Source organism: Pelobates fuscus, chromosome 3, assembly GCF_036172605.1.
Source record: "Pelobates fuscus isolate aPelFus1 chromosome 3, aPelFus1.pri, whole genome shotgun sequence".
Lineage (NCBI taxonomy): Eukaryota > Metazoa > Chordata > Amphibia > Anura > Pelobatidae > Pelobates > Pelobates fuscus.
Window position 1 is genome coordinate 371,710,002 of NC_086319.1, and position 26,743 is coordinate 371,736,744.

At 41.6% G+C, this 26,743-nt stretch overlaps 1 protein-coding gene across 2 annotated transcripts in view; it reads right to left on the reverse strand.

Annotated features, from left to right (window-relative positions):
* The window catches only part of ALPK3 (alpha kinase 3), a 121,735-nt gene that overhangs the window by 60,111 nt on the left and 34,881 nt on the right, over nt 1-26,743 (reverse strand). For both annotated transcript variants that reach the window (XM_063449427.1, XM_063449426.1), the window contains 3 exons: nt 23,450-23,571; nt 15,022-15,139; nt 7,154-8,645 (listed from right to left, as the gene is read on the reverse strand). In XM_063449427.1, the coding sequence (XP_063305497.1) occupies nt 7,154-8,645; nt 15,022-15,139; nt 23,450-23,571 (1,732 nt within the window). The remainder of the gene's footprint in view (nt 1-7,153; nt 8,646-15,021; nt 15,140-23,449; nt 23,572-26,743) is intronic.

The following is a 26,743-nucleotide window of genomic DNA, read 5'->3' on the forward strand; positions in this document are numbered from 1 at the left end:
TGCTGTGTGTTCTGCATTGTGGTTTGGTTTCCATGCCAGCTTATTTTGACTTTTTTTCTGACCTCAAGAATTGATTAATTGGTGTTTAATGCATTCCTATCGGAAACCGTGTTTCGGTTTACAAATTTTTTGCAATACAAAACGTCCCGGAGAACACATTAATTTCGTAAACCGAGGTACCACTGTAGCTGTGAACAAACAAAAACAATCATTGTACAAAATTCCACTTTGCCACAACTTATTGTTGATTCTCACTTGACAGTAACAGGGGGTAGATGACCACCCATTAGTTCTTCCACAGAAACAAAAGGGACTCACACCAAGCCTGTGTTTTATTGTGCATGTGGCACCCTTGACTTTTATACCACTGCATGATTGGTTAAAGATCACAGGAAGGCGACAATAACTGAGACAAATATGTGTTACAGAAGAGTATACAGAAGATTATCTCTGAAGATTACTATTAACACATAGCATATCAAACCTAGAAGCAGACCCCATTATTTTCCACTCCTGGCAACATGAAGCTAGTCTGGATTTAGTAAGGCAATGGAAGATGATGGTGGGTTCACAATGTGCCATAAACAACATCATTCCATGGATCTATCTTGCTTTGTGTCAACGATTCAGGTGTATGGCTAAGGTGATAAGTTAAGGAGAATATTTTCATAACATATATTCAGTTCCTTACCAATTGACAATTGATTAAATGAAGTCCACCAAAAGTTTCTAACTTCGGCACTAAATACGTGTATGAGGCTCTGCCGGACTAGATTTCAGGGTCCAAGCTTGGTAATAGCTAAAACTGGTGTAATGTAGTGTATCTCTCCTCATGTTCCAAGTGCAGGATCTACCTTAATAGTAAGTAATGTTAAGAGCATGAAGCACATTAATTCACTGGAACTTTCCCATTCTCATGTTTCTGTATAATGTTAATTTATACTGAGTACTAACGTAAATTGAAAGAAGATTAAAGTAGGCTAGCAGTCTGGTCATTTGAAGATGCAGAGTACATTAGCCAAATTCAGTTTAAAGTGTCACCAAATGGTAAAAGGGCATTTAAATTATCAGCAGGAGTGCAAGAAACATATAGAAAGTACTGCAATCAAGAGCATGTGGACAAGATCAACTTTGATAGAATATACTACCTTTGGAAATATAGCAGATAAATCATACTGGTAGATATTACTATTATCAGGAACAAAAGCCAGAGATCAAGGCTGATAGAAAGTTCTACTAAGAAGGATATAGACAGGAGATACAATGTATTAGTATATATTATCATATGTGCATCATTAACTACATCCAAAGTCATGGACCACTTCCTCCCCATCATAGAAACATAGAAACATAGAATGTGACGGCAGATAAGAACCATTCGGCCCATCTAGTCTGCCCAATTTTCTAAATACTTTCATTAGTCCCTGGCCTTATCTTATAGTTAGGATAGCCTTATGCCTATCCCACGCATGATTAAACTCCTTTACTGTGTTAACCTCTACCACTTCATCTGGAAGGCTATTCCATGCATCCACTACCCTCTCAGTAAAGTAATACTTCCTGATATTATTTTTAAACCTTTTCCCCTCTAATTTAAGACTGTGTCCTCTTGTTGTGGTAGTTTTTCTTCTTTTAAATATAGTCTCCTCCTTTATGTATTTAAATGTTTCTATCATATCCATCCCCCTGTCTCGTCTTTCCTCCAAACTAGAAAGTTAAGATCCTTTAACCTTTCCTTGTAAGTTTTATCCTGCAATCCATGAACCAGTTTAGTAGCCCTTCCCTGGCTCTTTCCAAAGTATTAATATCCTTCTGAAGATACGGTCCCCAGTACTGTGTACAATACTCCAAGTGAGGTCTCACCAGTGTTCTGTAAAATGGCATAAGCACTTCCCTCTTTCTACTGCTAATACCTCTCCCTATACAACCAAGTATTCTGCTAGCATTTCCTGCTGCTCTATTACATTGTCTGCCTACCTTTAAGAAATAATCACCCCTAAATCCCTTTCCTCGGATGTTGAGGGTAGGACTCTATCAAATATTCTGTCCTCTACCCTTGGGTTTTTACGTCCAAGATGCATTATCTTGCACTTATCCACATTAAATGTCAGCTGCCACAACTCTGACCATTTTTCTAGTTTACCTAAATCATTTGCCATATGGCTTATCCCTCCTGGAACATCAACCCTGTTACATATCTTAGTATCATCAGCTAAAAGACATACCTTACCATCTAGACCTTCTGCAATATCACTAATCATGTCCATTGATGTCCTCCTCAGCCATGTTCATAGTACCCTCCCCAGTTCATACATCTCGGGACATTGCTATGAGGGGGGGGGGGGGGGGGGAGGGAGGGAGTGATATGGGCTGGAACCCCTTGTGGAGTCCACAAATACCTGGGTCTAATATTAGCATCATTATATTTTTAGCCCTGAGTCCCTTGTAATTCTGAGAGACACAAAACACATCCAGTGACATCATTTGTTACAGTGTCACTTTAATGTACCATTTATGAAGTTAATTATAAAGCACAATGTGAGGGTATTACCATGGTTGCAGGATTTTAAAGCTGTGGAGTGAATGGTTAATAGAGCATAGCTTGGGGAGTTTATCAATATAAGTTCATATAACAATATGAATTCAATCAAGGATTGGTGACACACTGTGATTTATAGAACACAGAGTGTTGGGTGAGTTTTAGGAGTCTGTTAATCAATATATGTTGGAGGGGCTATACAATTTACGCTTGGGCTGAAGCCTTTGTCACAAAGCAAAATCTCTGTTTCCACAGTCATGCACATACCTTCCTCTCTCTTATCAGTTGTGCCCACGTATCATTCTCTAGTTAGTCATGCCAAGATACATCTATCCTCAATCATGCCAATGTACTTCCTGCATTCCTAACAATGCCCATTTAATATCACTTTTCATCAATCAGTCATGACCAAACCATTTCCTCTGAGTCATTGCAATATCATTCAGTTCCTTCCCAGACATGTCTATATACTTCCCTTCAATGCAATTCATGTTACCATGGTATCGGGACCCGTGTGACTGGCAGTGAGTTAAGGACATTTAAAAGGGTGCATTGACAAGATTACGGTGTATTTAGGAGTTTTTGAGCCCAATTTTGTAGGAGTAGATGGGAGAGCAAAAGGTCACCATTTCCGTTACATTTACTCTCAGCACAGGGCATGTGTGAATCCTAAATAGTATGGACTCTTGCTAATTAAATTCCCCACAGTTTTTCTGCTTTGAGTTCTAACACCTTTCTGTCATGACTAGCACTAGGTTTTCAAGCAATTTGAGCTACAGTAGTTCTTCTGTGTGATTGGACCCCATGTGCATCAATGTGCCTGATGCCGGTTTACCGGTTGTCCTTCCTTGAACCACTTTTTGTTTAGGTAGAAATCACTGCATACCTGGAACAACCCGTTTTGGTTTTCTAGCCATATCACTAATTGGCCCTTGTCAATGTCACTCAGATCTTTTTGCTTGCCAATTTTTCCTGCTTCCAACACATAAAATTCAAGAACTGACTATTCTCTTGCTGCCTAACATATCCCACCCCTTGAGGGGTGCCATTGTAACTATATAATCAATGCTATTCACTTCACCTGTTAGTGGTTTTAATGTTCATATAATAATGTACATAGTGATAAGTGTACATTCTATGCAAGTAGCACATACATTCTATACATGTAGCACATACATCATATACACACACACAGTACATACATTTTATGTACATATATGATTGCTATATTTAAAGGTAACAAATTAGGAAGGGAGCTGTGTTTACTAGATAACTCTTACGCTGACACCTGTATGTGGGATTAGTATGTGGAAGTGTGCAAAATTAGGGAGCTGTCTGTTAAACAGCTCCCTAGTTTGGCATCCTTTTGAACAATGGTGTTTTGTTTCGATTTTGAATTGATTCCGAATTTCATTTCATTCAGGATCTATAATTTCTGAATTTCAGACAAACCAAAATTAGAAAACTAACAAATTAAAACAAAAGTGGACAAAACAAATTTTTCGCCAGTGCACATCTCAAACGGAGACGGTACTGATGATCCCTCCTGATATTGTTAGGGAATGAATCATCGTGAAATTCCAGAATTCCGGGGCGCGGGGCCGGGCTGCCGAGCTGAGCGGTCTCCCGCACAATATGACCCGTTAAGCATATGAATAGAGTTTCTTGGGGGAATAAACGGTCACCATCCATGACCCTCGATGCACACAGGCTACCGGAGCTGAGGAGAGGCTTGCTCCTTGAGTTCTAGTCCCTCGGAGGAGAGGCCCCTGCTGTACCAGGCGGATGGTCTACCTGGCGGTGAGTGGAGTGGATGGCCACCGCTCCACTATCCTGCCCAACGGAGCCTGACACGAGCATGGAACACGGCGGACCTGGCCCCGGTCCCCCCCCCCCCTCTGGGCCGGGGGGGTGATCCCGGTCCATGCCCCAGAGCCACACCCGGTGACTCTGCCGGGCCATCGGGCCCAAACCCAAGATGGCGGATGCCAGGTGCGCGGGAACCGCACCTTAGAGGCCATGGCAGTATCCGGACACCGTCTAACCCGAAGGCAACACGCACCAAGCGACCCATACCTTGCAGCAACAACCGAAGAAGGAGACACTCCAGAGGCATGGTGCTGGTAACCCGGCACAAAGCACCACCCACGTGGATGGCGCCACGGAAGAGACCGCTCATCCTTCTTCTGAGCTGGGAGCTCACCGGGAGGTACCCCTCCAGAGCGCGCCATACCCCCCCGGGGGAAAGCCGGGACCCGACGGAACCCTGGGCCCACGGTCCTGTTGAAGGGACCAATGGCGAACGCACACGAGCCCCCACCAAGGCCTCAGGCCGAAGAACGGCGGCCCAGGACGCAGAGTCGCCACGACACCGGGATGATCAGTTGCATGGTGCCGGTCTACAACCCGGCTAAGCATCAAGCGGCACTCACCCCGAGATACAGCGCAACACCCTGCAGAGTAAGATGAATGCAGACTTGGACAGCAACGGACTCACTAGCTATTGCCATATAACTTAGCATGGCTTGGACTTGGGCCTCAAAATTGTAACTGCTATCAGCTGGGTCATCCCTAGTTGCCTGTATTACTTTAATCACTATACTGGCCTCAAAACCTATGGGCTCAGCAGGCAGGGATAGTATTGGCTGGGGCAAAGCATGCTTTATACGTTTATTGCTGGCTGTCTCCGCACCCTTAACTAACACCCTGCTGCACTCTCCTCTCACTAATCTATCAGTTATATTTCTGTAAACAGCTTCAGCTCTATCCTCCAATCTTTCCCCCATGCTATTAACCTGATAGTATTGAACCTTGTTCAAATGTCTAAATCACTGATGCTGTTGCTCCATGGGTGTAACAAACAAAGCCTGTTTTTGCTAAGACTAACAAGGTTGATGTTTTAATACCTTGTTGATTTCAATGCAAACATGTTTCATTTCCTTTGGTAAGCTATCCCTAATGATCAATGCCAGACACGTAAGCCATGCAATGTCCATCTTACACAGCTGAGTCCCGTGACTCCACTGTCCACACTGCTAATGCTACTAATATGTTTTAAGCCTCAGTCTATACCTGGCGTAAACCTAGCGTGTTTTACACATTTTTCCTAATAAGCTCAACACGAGACCTGCATATATCGCCATGAGCAAACGTGAGCTTATATATGATAATTAGTTATATGCATACTTATACTGCTAATGCGTCCACACTGCTCTTGTCTCAAGCTTCAGTTGATAACAACCGTAAATAGCTTGACCATCATATTGTCTACCCATGTGCCACCGAATGTCTGACTATAATACTCTAGCATGTTGCCAATCGGATCCTAAGATTCCTAGCATGTATTTTCAAACTAAAGCTTAACAACAAACGACTAAAAAAATAAAAAATAAATAAGGCATTGCAATCCTGGAAATGTAATATACTCTTGCTAATATACTCTTGCTGAACGATGTACCAACCCTATACTGTGAAACAACCGTACATTTCCCCCAATATCTCTTCTGTACCCCATCTTATATGCCTTTAATAAAAGAAAGATTGACAAAAAAAATTAAAAAAATTCCAGAATTCTGTAGCACAATTACAGGTCAATTCTGATTAATTTAGGATTAAACTGGCTGTGTGCCACAAATATACTTCTATCTGTTTAGATATCTTTCATTCACAATTGTAAATCTGCATGTAATTAAAAAAAAACAACAAGCCTCCTCACACACACACACGCACGCACAAACAATAGTGCAATACATCAAAGCATGGTATAAAGTGCATAAAATGTATTCATGTATAATAACCATTAAAATAAGCAACTTGTAAATATTTGGGGAAATGTAGTTGTGCCAGGCACTCCTTCCCAAATTCCTTTGAATTTAGAAGCAGGTGCTCAGTTGAGGACTATTCACAAATCTTATTTGAAAGCAATGTAAATAACCATCTTGTAGCACTCCGCACTCATAACTTCTTAATTAAGTTTATTCAGTCGACATTTACTAATAATAAGGACAGTCATCAGCTCTTTGTCTAGATAAGAAGTAACTAAGTGGATGGGATTATCTAAATGCAATTGTTCCTGCATTCCATTTTATTGTTTACTGTGGATTACTGAATATCAAATACCCCAAACAATGCAGGTTTTCATGATGGTCAGGTGACTGTGTAAATAAGACACAGAGACAGTAATCTCTCTACCTGTGCTCACAATAGGAGTTCTGAAAGTTGCGTTGCTCATTATCCTGAAGGCGCAACGTTGAGACATCTGCTATAGGATTCTAAATCTATAAACACCATATCATTATTTTTTTTTAAATTCAGTTCTAAGGTTCCAGACTAACCGGCATCTTGTTTACATTATAGCAATGTCTGGAAACCATGTGATGCATGGCTTATTAGTTGTTCACATGACATTTATGACTCAACCTATTTGCACAAAAAAGAAACACGAGGTAAACCCTGTTTGGAACAGGCATTAAATAAGTCATAGTGGCCATAGGACTCAGGCCAAACACACGAATTCCCAAGCTATATTTAGGGGGATTGCGTTTTAGGCAGGAGCTTACATCAAGATGGAAAACATTTCTGTATGAGGTAAGTAAACAAGAAAATAATACTTACTTCGGGAAGGTCTTCTGAGGATGTCGTTGTCTTACTTTGCTCCACTGCTTCATCAGTATTTTTTTCATTATCTCCAAGGATTGCAGCTTTTTCTTCTTTAACAACAGTGGGCGTTTCAAGAGGTGGACTAATAATTGGAAGCAGTTCTGATGGGTCTGTTTTGACAATAAAGTCAGGAGGTGGAACTGATTCTAGAGGAACTGAGCATTCTGGCATTTTGTCAACAGTTGTTTTTTGCTTGTCTCTAGATGGTTCAACATTCTGTCTAGCCTGACTTTCTGCGGAGGTAGCAGCACTGATGACATTAGCCTTTTTGTTTGTACTGGTGGTTAAAGGTTTAAACCCAGCAGACTGATCTCTCTGTTCTTTAGAACGCCGTGGGGCAACTTTAGGGAGTTCTTTTACTTGTACCGGGGATGAAACTTTTGAAGGAAGGCTCCCTTTCTGTGTAGGTGTACTGGAAACTTGGGTATTAACCTTGGCATTTTCCTTAGTATTCCTATTCCTTTCATGGGTTGCAGATACCTTTTCTTCACAAATTGGCTGTGAATTGCCATCACCAAAATACATATCTTTCAGAGAAAAGTTGACTTCCTCTTTCGGGTGTAAGTTGCCTTGTTTAGAGGTAGAAGAATCTTCTGTTTTGCTTGGTGACACCACAACCTCTTTGGGCTTCTTTGAATCTTTACCTATAGTTTTGCCAAACCTATTAGCTATATTTGAATTTGCAAACCTTCGGTTTGATATTACAGGTGCTGGCTGTACTTCTATTTTGTCATCTCCTGGTGCCTTGACAGCATCTTTGCCAAAGCGTGATCTTCTTGGAGCAGGACTGATTCCCTCACCTTTCTTAGGGCTGCTTCCAACTGGACTTTCCTCTTTCTTTGCATTAGCAGTTGTTATAGAAGAAGGCTCATCCTCTTTTTTCTTCTTTTTTGCATAAACCTCTTTTGAGGTTGGCTTCTTGCTTATGACTTCCACTGTTTCGTAGACATACGCAAGGAAGTCTTTACCTTGGTCATCAATATCCTGGGGCAGTGCATAGCCATTGGTAGTTACCTCTGCCGTTTGTGGTGTATCCAAGACTGTAAAGCCATTGACCACATTGTGTGGTTGCTCCATGGCATTTGTTGTCCCCTCCTGCAGCCTCAAGTTTGGATCTGGAATGTGGACCTTTATTAAATCTTCTTTGTCCAATGACAAAGATGATGTGTCTTCTTTATTCTCTGATGAAAACCTCCTCTTCCTCTGAATTCTTTCAGGACTCAGTGCCCGTAGCCTTTCTCCTTCCTCTAAGTTTTCCTTAACAATCCTCCTGCTTTGCTCAATTTCACGCATTTTAGCTTCTGCCTTTCTCTTGAGTTTTGCAAACCACCTTTGGTGGATTTTATACTCACTCATCGTTCCAACCTCAAGCACACCAGAACAGGATACTATACCCTTGTTGTTTCTAGCGGATGCTTGATAAATTGCAGCATCTTCTTCACAACATCTATGAGAAATAAAGAACATGTCCTTATTATGTCTGCCTGAATATATCTCTGCTTCTGTAAACAATTCTACATTAATTAGCAATAATATCTGGAGTAATGATTTCTACGGTTGTGGTAGGGATATAGGGGATGCTGGCAAGAAAGTCTGATGATTAATGAATATCTGCTCTGGAAAAGTTTCTACTATGCCCTGCTACTTATTTTTTAAATCATATGGAACTAATTTGTGAATATAATCTAATTAAACTTCCAGTTACTGATTTTGTTTTGTGTTTCTTATCCTTTGTGACCTTGTTTTTTTAATAATATTTTAGACCAGTGGTTCCCAAACCAATTCTCATGGCCCACCAACAGTCCAGAATTTATGTATTTCCCTGTTTTATTCCAATGGAGATACTAAGAAAGCCTGGACTGTTGGTGGGTCTTGAGGACTGGTTTGGGTTTGTTTTAGACTATTTTACTTATTTCATGAAACTCTATCTATTCAGCTATCTATCTATTTCTGAATCCATCCATTCATCTCTCCATCCATGTATCTATCCAGCCATTTATCAATTTATGAAGCACATCAAAAGAGCAAGCCCTGCTTCAAAGTAAAGAAGGCATACCGTTACATTGCAAGGTGATCGATCTTTAATTTGGAATGCTTTTTCAAAAAGTACATAAAACAGTGGTGATTTGAAAGCTGTACTGCAATGTGGGTATTCAATTACTGTCCTCAGTAGAATGTAAAATAGAACTCTGTTCATGTCCTGTTACTGATCAGAGTAGCATGTTTGTCAGAATGTTGGTGATGTATGCAATGTACAGCTTTGTGATCAGTAAAATGCTGTACAAATAATTGGAAGGCTCAATGGGGAAGTGCGACTTTTCCACATAACGGCCATGGGAAGGGGGAAGAAACTGGAAATAAGAATAAAAATCCCTGAGATCAGAAAAGATGTAAAAAATTACTTATTAAGAATAGCTTCCTAACACCATAACTGCAACAATAAGCTGTACTGGATGTGGGTCTTGGAGTGTGCCTTTAACCATATTGGCAAGAATATCTGCCCATCAAAACACTACTATCCATCATATAAGAAGACATTCAAACAAACCCACATGCTCAACACACACACACCAAAAGGTGAATAATGTACACAAATTTGGCCCTTATGTCAACCAGCTCCTGATTTAGATCTGACTCACTATGTTTCATGCTATTAACTTCCTGCACGCTTGTCCTGACATTTGGCAACCAGTGTGACGCAGACCCCAGATCCCAAATTGAATCTGGCCAGCGTGCAGTGGACATCCCTGTGCCTAATGACCATGGGGACCAGGGAATGGCAAGCCTGACACTACTGTTTGCATGCAAACACATAGACACTCTGAACACACTGTGACAAACCACCCGGTCGCCCAGGCATGGTACATGTCTCCCAACCACTACCTTAACTACCTCTGAGCTAAAAAGGACTATATTCACCTCCATTTGCCTCTCCAGCCCGTGCCTCCCAGATCAGTGCCCCTCCCAGTGGCCCAAGAATCATCGTAGATCCACGGGAAGCTCATAGAGGCACGGCGCACCTGACTAGGATCTTCTGGAACTGTTCGGATTGCGGAATTGTCGTGGTCCAGTGAAAAATTGTCAAGGGTGCTCAGAGGCGGCTCTCTAATTAGGCAATTGAGGCGTCTGCCTAAGGCCTCACGCTGTGTGGGGCCTCGCGGCTGCCTAAATCGCCTTAGGGCAGTGTGACAGATCGGGATCTTGGTCAGAGACCGAGGACCCGACACAGGAGGGGGCCCGGCGGCTTGCCCTTAATGCCGCCGGGTGCGAGGCCCCTCCTATGATTGCCCGGTAGAGAGCCAGCCTGTCTGCAGCACCGCCGAGTGCAGAGATGCAGACTGAGGGGGTCTCTCGATCTCACCCAACCCGCGTCAATGCTCTGACTGGCTGAGATTGCGAGACTAAACTTACCACGTGGTCTGCAGCTCTGCACCCGGCGGAGCTGCAGACCGTAAAGGGAGCCCACCGGACCACCAAGGAAAAAGCCTGGCCGCCCACTGGACCACCAGGGATACAGTTGATCCTAAGGTATTTAGGCCTCCGCTCCCCACCCTGCCCTCCTACCACCCTCTGCCCCAGCCACCCCACCACCACTGCCCCAGTCACCCACTGCCCCAGCCACCCCACCACCACTGCCCCAGCCACCCACTGCCGCAGCCACCCACTGCCCCAGTCACCCACTGCCCCAGCCACCCCACCACCACTGCCACAGCCACCCCACCACCACTGCCACAGCCACCCACTGCCCCAGCCACCCCACTACCACTGCCCCAGCCACCCTCTGCCCCAGACACCCCACCACCCTCTGCCTGCACCAGCCACCCTCTGCCCCAGCCACCCCACCACCACTGTCCCAGCCACCCTCTGCCCCAGACACCCCACCATCCTCTGCCTGCCCCAGCCACCCTCTGCCCCAGCCACCCACTGCCCCAGCCACCCTACCACCACTGCCCCAGCCACCCCACCACCCTCTGCCCCAGCCACCCTCTGCCCCAGCCACCCTACCACCACTGCCCCAGCCACCCCACCACCCTCTGCCACAGCCACCCTCTGCCCCAGCCACCCCACCACCCTCTGCCCCAGCAACCCTCTGCCCTCCTACTACCCTGTCACTGTCCTCCTACCACCCCCTGCCCTATCATAGCCCCCCCCCCTACCGCCCCAGCCACCCTCTGCCCTCCTACCACCCCTGGCCCAGCCACCCTTTGCCCTCTTACCACCACTGCCCCAGCCACCCTGCCACTCTCTGCCCCAGGCACCCTACCACCCTCTGCCCCAGCCACCCCACCACCCTCTGCCCCAGCCTCCCTCTGCCCCAGTCACCCTCTGCCCCAGCCACCCAATGCCCCAGCCACCCAATGCCCCAGCCACCCCACCACCACTGCCCCAGCCACCCTCTGCCCCAAACACCCCATCACCCTCTGCCTGCCCCAGCCACCCTCTGCCCCAGCCACCCACTGCCCCAGCCACCATACCACCACTGCCCCAGCCACCCCACCACCCTCTGCCCCAGCCACCCTACCACCACTGCCCCAGGCAAACCCAAAACAATCTGCCCCAGCCACCCTCTGCCCCAGCCACCCCACCACCCTCTGCCCCAGCCACCCTCTGCCCCAGCCACCCCAGCCACCTTCTGCCCCAGCCACCCTCTGCCCTCCTACTACCATGTCACTGTCCTCCTACCACCCCTTGCCCTGTCATAGCCCCCCTACCACCCCAGCCACCCTCTGCCCTCCTACCACCCCCTGGCCCAGCCACACTCTGCCCTCTTACCACCCCCTGCCCCAGCCACCCTCTGCCCTCCTACCATCCCCTGCCCTGTCACAGCCACCCTACCACCCTCTGCTCCCTTCTACCTGTACCCTGTCACTGCCCTCCTACCACCCCCTGCCCAAGCCACCCTACCACCCTCTGCCTCAGCCTTTCTCTGCCCTCCTAACACCCCACTACCCTGTCACTGTCCTCCTACCGCCCTCTGCCCCAGCCACCCTCTGCCCTCCTAGCACCCCACTACCCTGTCACTGTACTCCTCCCACCCTCTGCCCTCCTACCATCCTATGCCCCCTACACCCCCGACCCTGTCACTCATCCTCTATCAGTCTGTCCCACTCACCCCCTTCACCCTGCCACACTCACCCTACTACATAAACCCTTACAATCCTGTACTCCAACTGTGCAACACTCACCCCAAACCCTGTCACACATAGGTAGACAATGCCAGATACACTCATATATACATACACCGGCACTTATGTATACACGACTGCAAGGCTATGTAACCATACCCCTCAGTCATGTATAAACGATTGGCATAATTGCTAATTAAATTTGTTTATTGCAAATTAAGTTAGTTTGCATATTATGCCATAACTACAGTCAGAGAGATCATAATGCGGTGGCACAGGGAGCCGCTACACTGCAAGCCTCTGTACGATGAATACAGAGACTAACTCTCTGTATCCAGCGCTGCAAGCTCGTCCTACAACAGCACCTTATACACACAATGCAACCCCTATTTTTTACTTTAGGTGTTAGTGGGGGCCTCATGTTTGAGTTTCGCCTAAGGCCTCACAAAGTCTAGAGCCGCCACTGACGGTGCTCTCGGTTCCAAAGTCACCTAGAGGAGGTGGTGAGGCATTGAACAGTATCCAGCACTTGAGGGATCTCCACATACCAACAGAAAGCGCTATCATTTTAGGTGGCCGGGATTTCCCACCCAGCGTTGTGGAACTCTGCGCCGGATCGGAGGAAGTTCACAGCCTGGTCAAAATGTTGCTTCAAGCTAACTCGGGCCAGGCACCTCTGATCTGAATCTGCTATAACTGCTATAAACACTATACTATGCTATCTGAGCTATTATCACTGAAGGAAAGGGAGTCCTTGGAGTCAACACTCGGGTCCCCTGCGAGTAGGCCACCACACACACTCCTGCATTCACACACATAGACACGACATACAAATACACCCATGCATTCACACACTTCACACAAATACATACAACAACTTGTACACTCCTTAATTCACACACTTTCAAATAAATCCCCATATTCACACACTAGCATTACAAACAAAATTTGCATTCATATATACAAACGTCACACTACTACATTCATACAATCCATAACCCAATCCATCCTCCACACTCCTACCTCCACTAGGACTAATCACATTTTTGCTACTCTAGTATATGTTTCCACACACATGTATGCACATTAGTACGATAAACACATGCAGACACATGCAATCAGACTGATTAAGCGCACATAGAATTGCAAACATGCAATTCACATATATGTTTTACACTATACAACCATACAAATACACGCAGTTACATAAATAGCGGTAACATTTGCTTAATGCATGTGTGAAGAAAAAGGGACCTCATCCGACCTTTTCTTCTATTTCTGTGTATTTTGTTTCCTTTTTCTGCCTATAGTGGATTATTCGTTCGGCAGTTTGCAACTACTGAACCCCGACCTCCCTCCTGGCTTGTTGTGATCTAAAGCACCGGCAATTAAGTGTTCCCTGGGTGGCCACTGTTCGTATAGCCGAACGCCACATGGAAAAGAAAACGGCGGCCATCTTGTTCGCATGAGGCGAGTCAGCGGGACTTGGTCGTCGAGTGTCTGGAACTAAAATCGGACACTCGACCGTACGAAGTACCGCTGAGAACTACCGAACGCCCGCTTCTCCTACTTACCGAACAGCCAGAAGAGCGGCATTCGGTAGTTATGTTCGTATGGACCAGGGGAACAATTGCTACTATGAGCCAGGAGGGTATCTTCGGTATTTTGACCGCTTTCGCCTTTTTTCCCAATTGACCGACCACACACACTGAATTCGTGGAACTGTTTTGGGCAGGAGCCTCGTGTGTGGTCGGTAAAACAAGACTTCCACACTTTTTAAGAACCCCTGAACCGATCTGGGTGAAATTTGGATATGTTTACCTCCCAGATCGGGGCTATCAGGGGATATGTATTTTGTGGGGATACCTTGTGGGGAAAGGGGTGTTCCAACGTTTGGGTAAAATGTGTGCCCTCTGCCTGGAGATAATTGATTTACTCCTTAACTTATCTCACTATCTCCCAGGCAGAGGGAGGGCGTGTATTAAGAAAATACTGTACAGTGATTGGTGATATGTTTGTTTGTTTTGGGAGGTCCTCTTGCATGAGGATCCCCCATAAAAGCCAGCCTGTTTCAATAAAGCTTTAGTTCTGTTACACCCTTCATGAAGTCTTGGCTCATGTTTGGGGAAGGAATATTCTATCCACTGGGAAGGATTGTCTGGAAAGCTGTATTCATCTCTACCCCTGCAGGAGCTATAATCACTAATACTCAGCAGCTGGGAAAGGAGACCGCAGCACCATCACCACTGCAGGTCTTAACAGCATGTACATTGAATGTTGACCTCAAAATGCACAGGGTCTAATTCTACCGAGGGGCTTAGTCTGTTATCGTCCAAAATATGCTCTGGCCAGTAGCCCAGGGGAATTGTCCCAGCTTGCTCAATGACCAGTTCAGGCTTGCCAGTTTTGACACATGATAGGTAGATAGGTGTATAGTATATCATGGTGGTTCCTGGGAGCTGTTCTAAAATATTAACAAATAGATTTAAAAAAAAATAATGTTTTATATTATTCGACTCGTCACATGTACTTGTATATACCATTTACATGCTATAAAGTGCAGCTGAACAGAGCTGGTATATTTTGTTTTGTATCAGGTGAGATGGTGACAAAAAAAACTATAAATAAGGTTTGAATACAAAGATGAAAGGTTACACAAACCTCTTGCACTGCCATTAACATAAGTTCTGAACTCACTTGTAGATTTGTAACGTGTGCCGCTTTCCGGTACGCATTATTTCATATTTTGGCAAACCACAGTATCGATCCATCTCTTCATCGTCTTTATACCAGGTAATCTCAGGCTCTGGATATCCTAAAAACAGAAATTGAGTCAATTGCACCTAAAGCGATCCATTGTCTCCAGTAAAAACACACGACTCCTTGCATTCTGTACATTGTATAAACTGCAGCTCTAAACACAAATCCTAGAATAACTGTTCTACGCAAAAGAGATAAGAAACATATATTGTAAGTATTTCCACTTCATTATCAATGTCCATTTACTTTTGCTTTAGCCGAAGTAAAAAAAAAATCATATTAAGGTCATGTAGAACAAATTAAAAAGATTCTATGCAGGAGAGAGGTAACAGTAGATGTGGTGTAGAGGAAAGATGAACGAGGGGATCTGTAAGGAAGAGGTTGCATGGAAAAGGTCATGTAGAACATACATGATGGAGAAAGGATAGTGCTTGATTAAGGAGGATTAGTGAGCGTCAGTGACCCACCACCCCGCCCATTGACTTCCTGCTTCACTGGACACGGCTGTTAGGGGGTATGGATTTACTTGAAAGATGAAAGCTTAAATTAGAGAGAGATTAGCATAGAGCATGTGTTTTCTTATAGCCGTATCCTATGAGTTTCCCTCCAACACCATCTCCATCAGATACATCACGCTTGGGAGGTATGACTGTTTTAGTGTTTTTGGTCGATAAGATTCCGTAATTAGGCCCATCATAATTGTCAGCACCAGGTCCACTGGGCTCTTAATCTGGCTACGAGGAGCATGATTCAAATTGAAGGAGAGAGATAACTGTTCTTTTCACGCAGTGCACAATGACTTGTCAATGGAATAATTTATAATTCTGGTGCTAGAAAACAAAGGTAACCAGATCAAATGTATGTAGATCCATGGATGCTATGAAATTGTTTGCATAAAAGGGGCCCTGTCACCTTTTTTTTTATCCTTTTTGCTCTTCATCCCCTGAACTTTTAATAAACATGTGAACAGGAAAAGCTTATAGTTATTCTCTTTCATTACTTGAACCGGATCTCAATATTTGGGAGCAGCCATTTTGTTCTCCTCTGACAATGATTATATATTACCCTATGTAAGTCATTTTGAAAATACATTGTTCTATCTAGCCGTGACCTATTTTTCTGTACCTTATTTTTTCTTCATGAAAGATAAAATGTTAGATTATTTGATCTATGGTTTAAAATGTTTGCAGTGTGTAACTTTGTAATTATATATTTATATAACACTGTGGCACCCAGTTGTACATTCTTTTTTTCCATTTATGCATTCTTGCTACAAGTGAAGCTTGTGAATTGAATAACAAAGCTTGCATGTCCAAACAATATTATGTCAGATTTAAATATAGACCGTGGACCCTCCCCCCCCCCCCCCCCCCCTGGTTCACTAACATCCAATGCACTTTTAGCACTTATCACTCAACACTATAGGGTGATTTTAGTTATTATACCTTTTTCTAAAGTCTAGTTTATATCTAAAAAAAAAAGATTTCTAATATTACTAATAAAAGTGAACTGTGGTAATTTTTGGGAGATATGCTCCCTAGTGGAGAGTGTCTCTGTTAGTGGTATCTAAATCTCTGCTTAAGTGCGTTCAAACTTGTGCCGTGCATGACTGACCCAATAAGATCCCTCTGCTTGTCAGAGCAGGAGACAGCTGCCAAGTTGCGCCACTGGAGTGCTGATCTTTGGACGTCAGCATTTGAAAGCTGATATTCTCCCACTTCACACAAGTCCAAACCTCCTCCTCTCTCCTAAAGCACAAGAGCTCAAGAAATTGCATCACTAGTCTGTCTGCCAAAAAAAAAAAAATCTCGCCAGCACTAGACCTCTTATGAAGATATTTCCATTATGTTTAGCGAGACGTAATGAAATGTGTCCCATGAACTTGTTGATTAGGTTCGTCTAAAGGAAAATGACTCCTAAGCAAGTCTCTGTGCCTCTTATTTCCTATAAAAGTGCTACACTGAAAATGATTTCTGCAGAGTTAAAGATTCTGTTTGTAGATTTCTAGAAGTCTGTAGATAAGGCAGATTGATGTTTTTTGCTTTGGGTAAAGTAATGTTAAAATAATATGTATCGTTGGGTCAACCGAGTATTCCGGTCGGCCGAGTAACAATGCCAATAAAACAATGCACGATGGATCGTCCCCTCGCTATGTAATTGTGATTGTATGATTGTTATCCATAAAAGTTTTCTGATATATTGAAGAAACCATGTATCGTGACTTATTACCCACGGAATGTTTCTAATGACACTGTCTATATCGTTTCTTTTTCATTTCGAAAAACCACAATAAAAATAAAATACATTTTAAAAAATAAAAATTGCAAACTACGAAAACATTGCTATATGAAAAATCATCACTTCGCATGTTTTTATAATATTGTATTTATTTATTCATGTATCCCCGATATTTAAAGGGGCACTCTAGGCACAGAACCTTTACAGCAGGGGTGCCCAAAAGGTAGATTCCCAGATGTTACAGAACTATAACTCCCATGATGCTCTGCATGCCTTTAGTATGGCAAAGCATCATAGAAGTTGCAGTTTTAAAACATCTGGGGATCTACTTTTAGGCACCACTGCTACAGCATAATGTAGGAGTTCTGGGACAAAGAGATAGTCCATGCATGTTCAGCAATGTAAACACTACCTCTGAGAATAGCAGGGTTTACATTGCTGTCTAACTCCACCTCTGGTGACTGCCACTTGGACAGCAATTAGTGGGATGTTCTAGATGCAGTCCTGTAAAAAATGGAAGGGCAGATGTTCAGAATCTTCATGCTCTGCACGGAGACACTAAACAGTCCCATAGATATACATTGAGTCAATGCATCTCTATGAGGGGTTCCTGATTGGCGCAGGGCATGCACACTAGCCCCCTAAAACATCCCTCTAGAGAAGCATTGGATTGGCTAAGATCATCAGGATTGAGTAAGGGACTTTTGGGTATTTGAACAGTTAGTATAACACAATAGCTTTAGGAAAAAATGTTCCTTTAATAAATATCTACATCCCGATGCAGGTTCAGTTTGTTTCCCACGTAAATCATTTTTAATTGCTAAGTTTGCAGTTGAAGATACAGGACTGGAAAACTCACTATACATTGGTTTTAAATAGAAGATTGGTATTTTGTGAATCCTTTTTTAATGTTTTATTTGTTGTTTAGCTGGTATAATTTTTAAAGGAAGACACAAATATGTATTCCTCACACTATAGAGTTAAACGACCTATTCGGTTTCCAGGCCCACCTTAGATCGAATGGCAAAGGTGTTTAAACTCACCTTTTTTCACACGCCACGCGGGTCTCTCAGTGATGAGCTCTGCCTGGCACCGCCTCCATCAAACTTGATGATCTCAGCCAAAGCAATGCTTTCCCATGGGAAAGCATTGGGAGGCTATTGCAATTGTGCCCCATGAAGCACCTCTAGTGGCCGTCTGAGTGACTGCCACTAGAGGTGTTACTAGGCAGCAATGTAAATACTGGCTTTCTCTGAAAAGGTAGCATTTACATTGAAAAGACAGCAGGGACATGCAATAGACACCAGAACCACCACATTAAGCTGTAATTATTCTTGTGATTATAATGTCCCTTTAATGACTAATGATAACTTTGATTACTGAAAAGAATATTTTTTTTTTGTTTTTATAAATGAACAATTAATAAATGATCACCAATGGCTGCACACGTTAAAGGGGCATGCTAAGTACCATAACAACTCATTATTATTGTTTTTGTGAGTCTAGGGTGTCCTGCCCAGTTGTTTTGTCCTGGCACATGTCCCAGCCTCACCGGTAATGCAGAAACTGCACTTCCAAAGTTATCAAATGCAATTCCATCTAACATGAACTGCACTGATGAGTTGAGGGCGCTATAGTGCTTATAGTGCTGAGAATGGCGTTTAGTGACATGTGTACACAAAAATCCATGGTTTGTTATTTAATTTATTGCACAATTTATTGATAATTTATTGCACAATTTACTGAACCTATATATTTAATTTCTTATATTGTTTTCCTTTTTATTAAAACCTCTGACAAAGGTTCACATAAACACACATTTGCATATATAAAACATATAAATACCTTTATTAATTATAAAGAATCCATTGTGCAACACTTTCTTGACTCTCCCATTTAAAAGTTCAATACGTTAATACTTGTATTTACAGATTCAAACAACTAGTATGTGTAACCACTTAGCATTATTTTGGTAACCCGTGAAGTAATTAATACCATGGGGTGACAATGTGTATAGCAAGCATGACTTAGTTTAACTAGCAAGAGTTAGGAAACAGCGTGAGTACGCGAGGTCAGCAAAGGTGGAGCGTGGTATGAAAGGTTACACAAAGAATGCTATTAGTTTATTAGGTGTCCTTTACTCAGTGAGGTGTCCCCTAGTTATAGAAAGTAGACCCATGCCTCAGCATACATATAAAACATACTTAAGTCGTCTAGCCCGACGAAGGACTCAAAAATATTGGACCCAAAGTTCATCTAGAATATGTTTCAAATGTGACAAGAGAGTAGATATCAGAAAATTGCATTTGTTTGTGTAAACAAATGACCAAAGGAGCATTCACCCACCTTAATTAATTTTGAAAATGTATTAAATTTGTTGTAAACCCAAGAATGTGTATGCATAGTATATTAACAGGCCTCAACATGGGCTCTGGTGATTCTAGAACTCTGCATGTTCAGAACTGAGAAACTCCTTAATCTATCCACCACCTGTCTACAACTGGTAAAGGACCATTCCATTTTTCATTGGAGAGGGTTTTAAATATAATATGATATAAAAAGAAGAGGGCCACGCCATGTGTGACATGTTCCTGGAAGGATATTTATGCATTGCATTTGCTATGTAAGGATCTGTTTGAGCATGGAGTTTGGACACATTCTATTTAGAGGTAAAATATGGGATTTGGGATGTTACTTGAGGGCCAATGACTGGAAATCTCTTGGTCCTCTTTTTTACTATAATTATATGAAAATAAATGGTCAGGAACCCCCTAGATGAGTATTTTACATATTCCTATTGACCTTTCATTCCCATAATCACAAAGGGATTAAAGGAAAGTGCAGTGAGTATTACCTTCCCTCTCCTTGTTATATTAGCCTTGTCTGCTCATAGAGTGTGGGTTTTAGGCATTGGAGGCTGTTTCATCAGATTCTCTGACCACAAAGCAGTATTATTAACACGTGAATGTTTGCACATGCTAGGAAAAAAAGTCAGCCTGTTTTCAAATATTTGGGTAAATACAACAAAACATTCATCAATGCCCTAGGAAAGAGCATTAATTGGCGGACACACTATTTAAGCCGAACACTCAGTTAGAAACACCAGAATTTAAATTGATCATAGTGTAGAAGTAAAGGACTGCTGGTATGCCAGGCCAAGACACAAGAAAAGAGATCAAGAAAGCCTTCTAACCCCTTGTACATGAGGACTAAGAATAGACTCCATCAGTGACTAAGAGCTTCCATGCCATGTCACTTCTAAAAAAAAAACAAATATATATCCCTGGTCTAAATCCTAACCCTTACAAAAACCCTGTTACTCAAACTTAGTGTTTACCCATCATGCTGAAATATAACTATATCCCTAACCTGAGTAGACAAACATAGCACAATAAACCAATATTAAAGTACAAATCAAACCCTTAACAGCAATGTGCACTCACTAACATTCACAACGAAGACAAACATACAGTGACCTGTTAAAGAATTACACTGTTATGCACAACATTACCCGGTATTTTTACACAATTAAAAAAAAAAAAAAAATCCACCTGCATGTATGTAAAATTACCTGGAAGGTTACATACATTACATAGATCTGACTTAGACAAAAGCAAAATGTTCATCCAAAGATTCCAAAAGAGAGCTGAATGGTTTTGGAAAATTAAATGTTGTTGGGAACTAGAATTTCTTGCAGATTAATTATTCTTTATCTATAGAATTGGCATACCTAGCTCCATGGCTACATTCATTGAGCACATTTTATTAAACAAATCTAAACTGTTCAAACAACAGCTTTATATGTATCTCATCTACAGCAACCCATCGTTGAATCTCATTCTATGTCTGAGTATCTCTGTCCTTAGAGTCCTAATTGAATTACTTCATGTTAAATCTGTGTCCAGTATGTTCATGATAATGTCACAACTGGGAACATATGCATATATATTTCCCTATAAAATAATGAACACACAGAACACAGCATACATTTGCCCATGTATTAACTTTGTATAGTCACGAAGAACAAGTGCATCAGGGATGTGTTCTCCTACATCAGAAAGAGCTTATCTCTTGGACTTCTCACTGGAGGATCAGTTTTCTGTTACAAGAAACAGCTGCACGTTATGCAGGATAATTACACCAGTGCCAAATATTATCAGTGTTGTGTGATCTCCCCTTCCATAACAGCACTGGCTGGAAATGAGGTTTATCGCTGTATTTATATATGGCTAAGACGCACGAAGAAAAGCTATCATCCAGCCTCCAGGCTTTTAAGGATCCACTGCATGGATTATTCAAAGAGTAAGATGCATATGTACAATTAATTTGGATACCACCCACTTAGAAGGTCAGTAATTAAGCTGTGAATAGTAATTCAATCCACTAGCTGGTGTGCTGAATGAAAATGAAATTGAGTTTTTTTTATTTTTAAACCATATGTGTAAGCATATTATCTAGATGACACTTTAGAGATCGAGGCTTGACTATCATTGTTTTCTGGAATTTATTGTTAGCACTTGGCATAAGAGAAAGGTCTAACAATATCAAAAGCCCTCGCTATAAAACGTCAGAGTGCTCTTTACAGAATGTCTTTGAAATATATGATCTTGAAGTTCCAGATTGCTGAATAAGGTCCATGATCCGTGATGTTGTGGTTTACCGTCATTGCCACGTACAAAAACATTCCTAATTTCCTGAAACAACCTTGATTACCTTGGTTACCAATTTCCTGATCCAATTTAGCGATGATTCATTCACATCCAGTTCTTTTCTTGTTCCAAACGTATGACCCATTGTGAAGCCTTGGAAAATATCTTGTCAAATACTTGTTGACTAAAGACACCAAACCAGTGGGTGATACGGAATTAATCTTTTATATATATCTTGACTGCTACTTCTACTGCGAAATCTGTCTAGTGCTATTTTGAACTGAAGAGTCCTGACTACATGTTTGTAAAGTCTGTGCCCAAGTCCTTGTTCTTTAGCATTTCCAAGGTAAAATCATCCTTCTCCAAGTAACAAATGTTGTCCTTTTCGCCCTGGGTTGTCCTTGCCGTAATACTGCGAATGTATATAACACGGCATTCACATGACAAAGTCTTTGTTTAAGTCCTTGTCATGCCAAGACTCTATAATATTTAGAGTATTATTCAAGGATGTCATACCAAGTCTTTTTCAAGTTCTCTTCCATTCCTAGAATTCAAGTCCATTAAATGTTTTCCTGGGTTGAGGACCACACAATTTCTTCTCTTTGGAGCAGTGCATGGTATTTTCCCATTCTATTTTATAAATCATTCTCCAAATGTGATGTGGAGTGTCCACCAACATTTTCATAAATCTTAATGAAGTACTGTTAGTCAAGAGCTATTTCCAGAATGTACCAATTGATCAATTTCACCATTCTTCAAAACACACCAGTTGATAATGTTAAATGATTCCTAGTGTCCGTTCAACCCAACCATGTCATTCCATGTTTAAACCTCCAGCTCTAAGTATCTATTTAACAGCTCAGCTTTGTATCACTTTCTTGCAATGTTGGATACCTACCAAGGACCCAAAGTTGCTATTATTGAAAGACCCAACCTACAGACCAAAGCATTGATATTTTTGGATCAACTTTTAAAATGTATTTTTCAAAATATTAAAATATCAAAATATATATAAACAACTATTTCAACACATTTAAAAAAAAAAAACATCATAATATTAAATAATATCCAAAAATATTAAATCAAGGCCAGAGGTGACTGATAATTTTAATACTCTAGTAAAATATCTACATCTGTAAAGAATATCAAGTCTACGATCTTACAACCCAGTTTAAGTTCTCTGTTAAAATGCTTTTCCTTGATGAATTAAGTAATTATCTTACATCTGACTAAATAAGAAGTTAATTTGTGAATATGCTATATAAATAGAATTTTGGGGCAAATGGGTGCACATAATATTCTGAATTAACACAATGTGAAGAAACGTTGAGCATCTGCAATGAGAGAAAAAAAGCACACAATGATCAGCTAATCTATTATACATCTCTATAGTATATGCTATTTTTGATCAATTAAACTACAGTGATAAAACTCTAAGCTCCATAACAACAAGTTGTCCGTTATCTCTCTTCCCTTACCTGTAACCAAGCAGATAAACTTAGCGTCACATCCCTCAGACACAGCCCTGGCTTTCAAGGTTGTCTCAAAACATGGCTGGGTCTCCTCAGTCAGCTGAGAGATGATGCTGCAGAATGTGGTCCTGGAAAAACAGGATAATTAACCTGGTAAGTGTGGTTTCTAAGGCAACGAACACAGAGTGCAGCAATGTGAAGCTTAGACCCACCAATTAACAACTGTTACTCTAATGTGTCTGGCATTATCTAACAGTTATTAAATATTTTGTTTGGAAATTATTTTGTTATTCGAGTTATCTTGTATCTGCCAAGCACAATACATTAGCTCGGAGCAGGGTTAGCCAACATACATCACTCCACTGTCAGAATGTTACCACAATGTACAATCTCTTTATTTACTTTGACAGCAACACAGTATGAAGAGCAGTATAAATACCAAAGCAGGCATGTATTGAATCATGCTTTGTGTACAGCCAAATTGTCCTCCATGTCCCCAGTTTAGGTTTCTATGGACTTGTTTGCAGGACATTGAGTTAGGGTCTACAACTTGCTGGGACAAGGAGTTGCAACAGAGTCTGCAGACTTTTTAACTAGAGATTTTAATTAGCTTGGCCTGTGAGCCAAAAGCATCTGGGTGGCTTTCGGAGATGCCTTGGCAGGGGGGTCACTACTTCAATACTTGCAGAGAAGTAGGAGTAGGCAGAGGTGAAAATTCCCGTCCGGCAGAAGGACTGGCAGAGAGGATGACACCTACCAGTCCAGTGGGAAGAAGACCTTACATTAAAAAATTCCAGGAAAGTCCTAGATGATCCCTGTTGCAGGGGAGAATGGAGGAGATGTCTGGATCACAAGCCAGGGACCAGCTCCCATTTCATATAAAATATGTGCAACAGTTTACAATATTCTTACTTCAATTCAGATCACGGAAATGAAAGGACAGCCAATCAATGAATCCATGATTTACATTAAAATATGTGAGTACACGGTATATTCACATTTTAATTAGCAGAATGTTCAAATGATACGAGTCATATAGTGTGTGAAACAAATCCCTCTCATTACCCCTGCCAGTGGCTCCACAATTTATACTACTATATATTAAGGGATAGTAACACAAACAGGGATTAACAGCATAAACAAAACAGACAATGGATGAACAGTTTCATTTGTTTCGTGATTCTGAGTTTTTGACGCCAAATACAGAGATAATTGATGTTAAGGGGACAGTCACTAAATGTTGATTTTCTTCACAGATTATGTGAGAAGTGCCCAGTAGAGGGAAAAAAGAGGAACATTTAAAAAAATCTATATTCACCACATGGACGAATCCAAATCAACATTTATTGGTTGGCCCTCAGCCACAAATTATCTTTTTTCCCATCAATTATCTCTTTTTTTGGGGGTGCGCCATAAACTCTGAATCATGACCCAAATAAAAAGTTTCTCTGTGTCCATTTCCTTTATATATTTATTATATATTTAATAAAAATAAAATAGATAAATACATAGTTTTCTATTAAATGGCAGGGAAAATGTGACTATAAAAATCATATTTATAATTTGCATACATTTTGCAGTACAGTGTTTGACAAAATTCTGCTCCCTTTTGTTTCATCTGAATTGTTTCTCCCAAAGTGCAGACCTCCCAGTTGCTCTGTGGGTCGGTGTGATGTGCAGTGCTAGGTTCTGCGCCTCAGGTAGCTCCTTCCCCTTCCATTAGGCCATGCCTTATCTGCCACTAGCACCACTTATGAGGGGCGGGCCTAACATGAAGGAGCAGGTCCTAGCACCGCGCACCCCACCTATTTACTGAGCACCTGGGCTGTAGTTTTTCCTAAAATGATCACACAGACAAAATCTGTCTGAACTGAAAAGCCAGATGGAGGTATTCCAAACCGACTGACGCAAACATTTTTAGGAGGAGTTGTTTTGGTTGAACCATATTTTTTCACTGTACACAAGCCTAGTTACAATATATGTGAATATAGCATAGGACTATCAGAAATGGTAAAGAGACAAATAATTTTAAATAGTTTTTGGTGATATTATGTTACTATTATTTGTCTCTTAAACTATTATCACAATTCAAATTAAAATGGTTCTGGTTCTTTTTTTTACAGTTTTACTTAAAAATCTTTGTTTCTCATCTGACCCAAATTGTCCATAATTGATAGCCAACATTTCACCCAAATTTCCTCTAATAGTTACTCAGACCACTCTGGTTATTTTATCCCAAATATTTACTTCAGTCGCAATTTTCTTTAGTTTGGTTGCTACTTTTGGTTGTGTTAACTAATTTAAATCTACGACAGACCAATGGATATATAATTATAAAATTAATTAATTTCTAAAACGGTCTGGTTCATTTTAATTTTATTCTACATATGTTTAGATATTTTTCCATGGTGAAAAAAAAACAACAATATTTAAAATCAATATATTGAAAATCAATAACAATTCATAAATTTGCAGAATGAATTAAACACACACACTAAAACAAATGTAATAAAAATGACTCTATAATATAGTACAATATGTGGAAACATGCATGACAATTCATTAATGGTGAATCGTGAAAAGTAGTGATCAGTGCATATTAAATACAAACGTGATAGGTCTCAAAAAGTTGCTCAGTGATACAATGTTAGATAGTTTGTGATGGATTTAGAATCTTACTTTATAAAACCCATACACTTCTAAAATCCATACTGGTGTGTTGTCATAAATACCAATGGTCTTGCTGAGTTTAAAGTAGTTTAAAAAAAACACGGTAGTGTTAAGAATACAAAACTGCATTCCTAACACTATATTGCCTCTGCCTTTATCTCCCCACCCTTCCACACAGATAAGAAAAGATAAAAAAAACCAATTCTATTCCAAAAGTGATATAACAGCAAGCACAGCTATATAGGAATATGAGAAAGAATGTGTGGCAGGACTACTAACTGTCAGTGAATTGCTGTGTGATACCCCGTGTTTTCCCCATATAACTTTGTGTATTCGGATGTTTTGCCTGCCCATTTGGGAGTACCCATACGAGTTCTGTTTGCCTCCCGAACGGGGACCACCTCGATACCTATCCCCATTTAGAATGTTTGTTTTGAACGTTCACACCTCGTTAGAATTTTTGCACCTAGCTAACGAGGTGTGAAAACCACAAACCGCAAGGGAAGCCTCTGTGCGCGACAACCCTCGATGGCGACCATTTGTGGTTTGTGCCCTGGGAGACTCTAGGAGGGGAAATTGTCTTTGTGTGTCATCCACCCCTTGCATGGGGAAAAGTATAAAGTCGAGTGT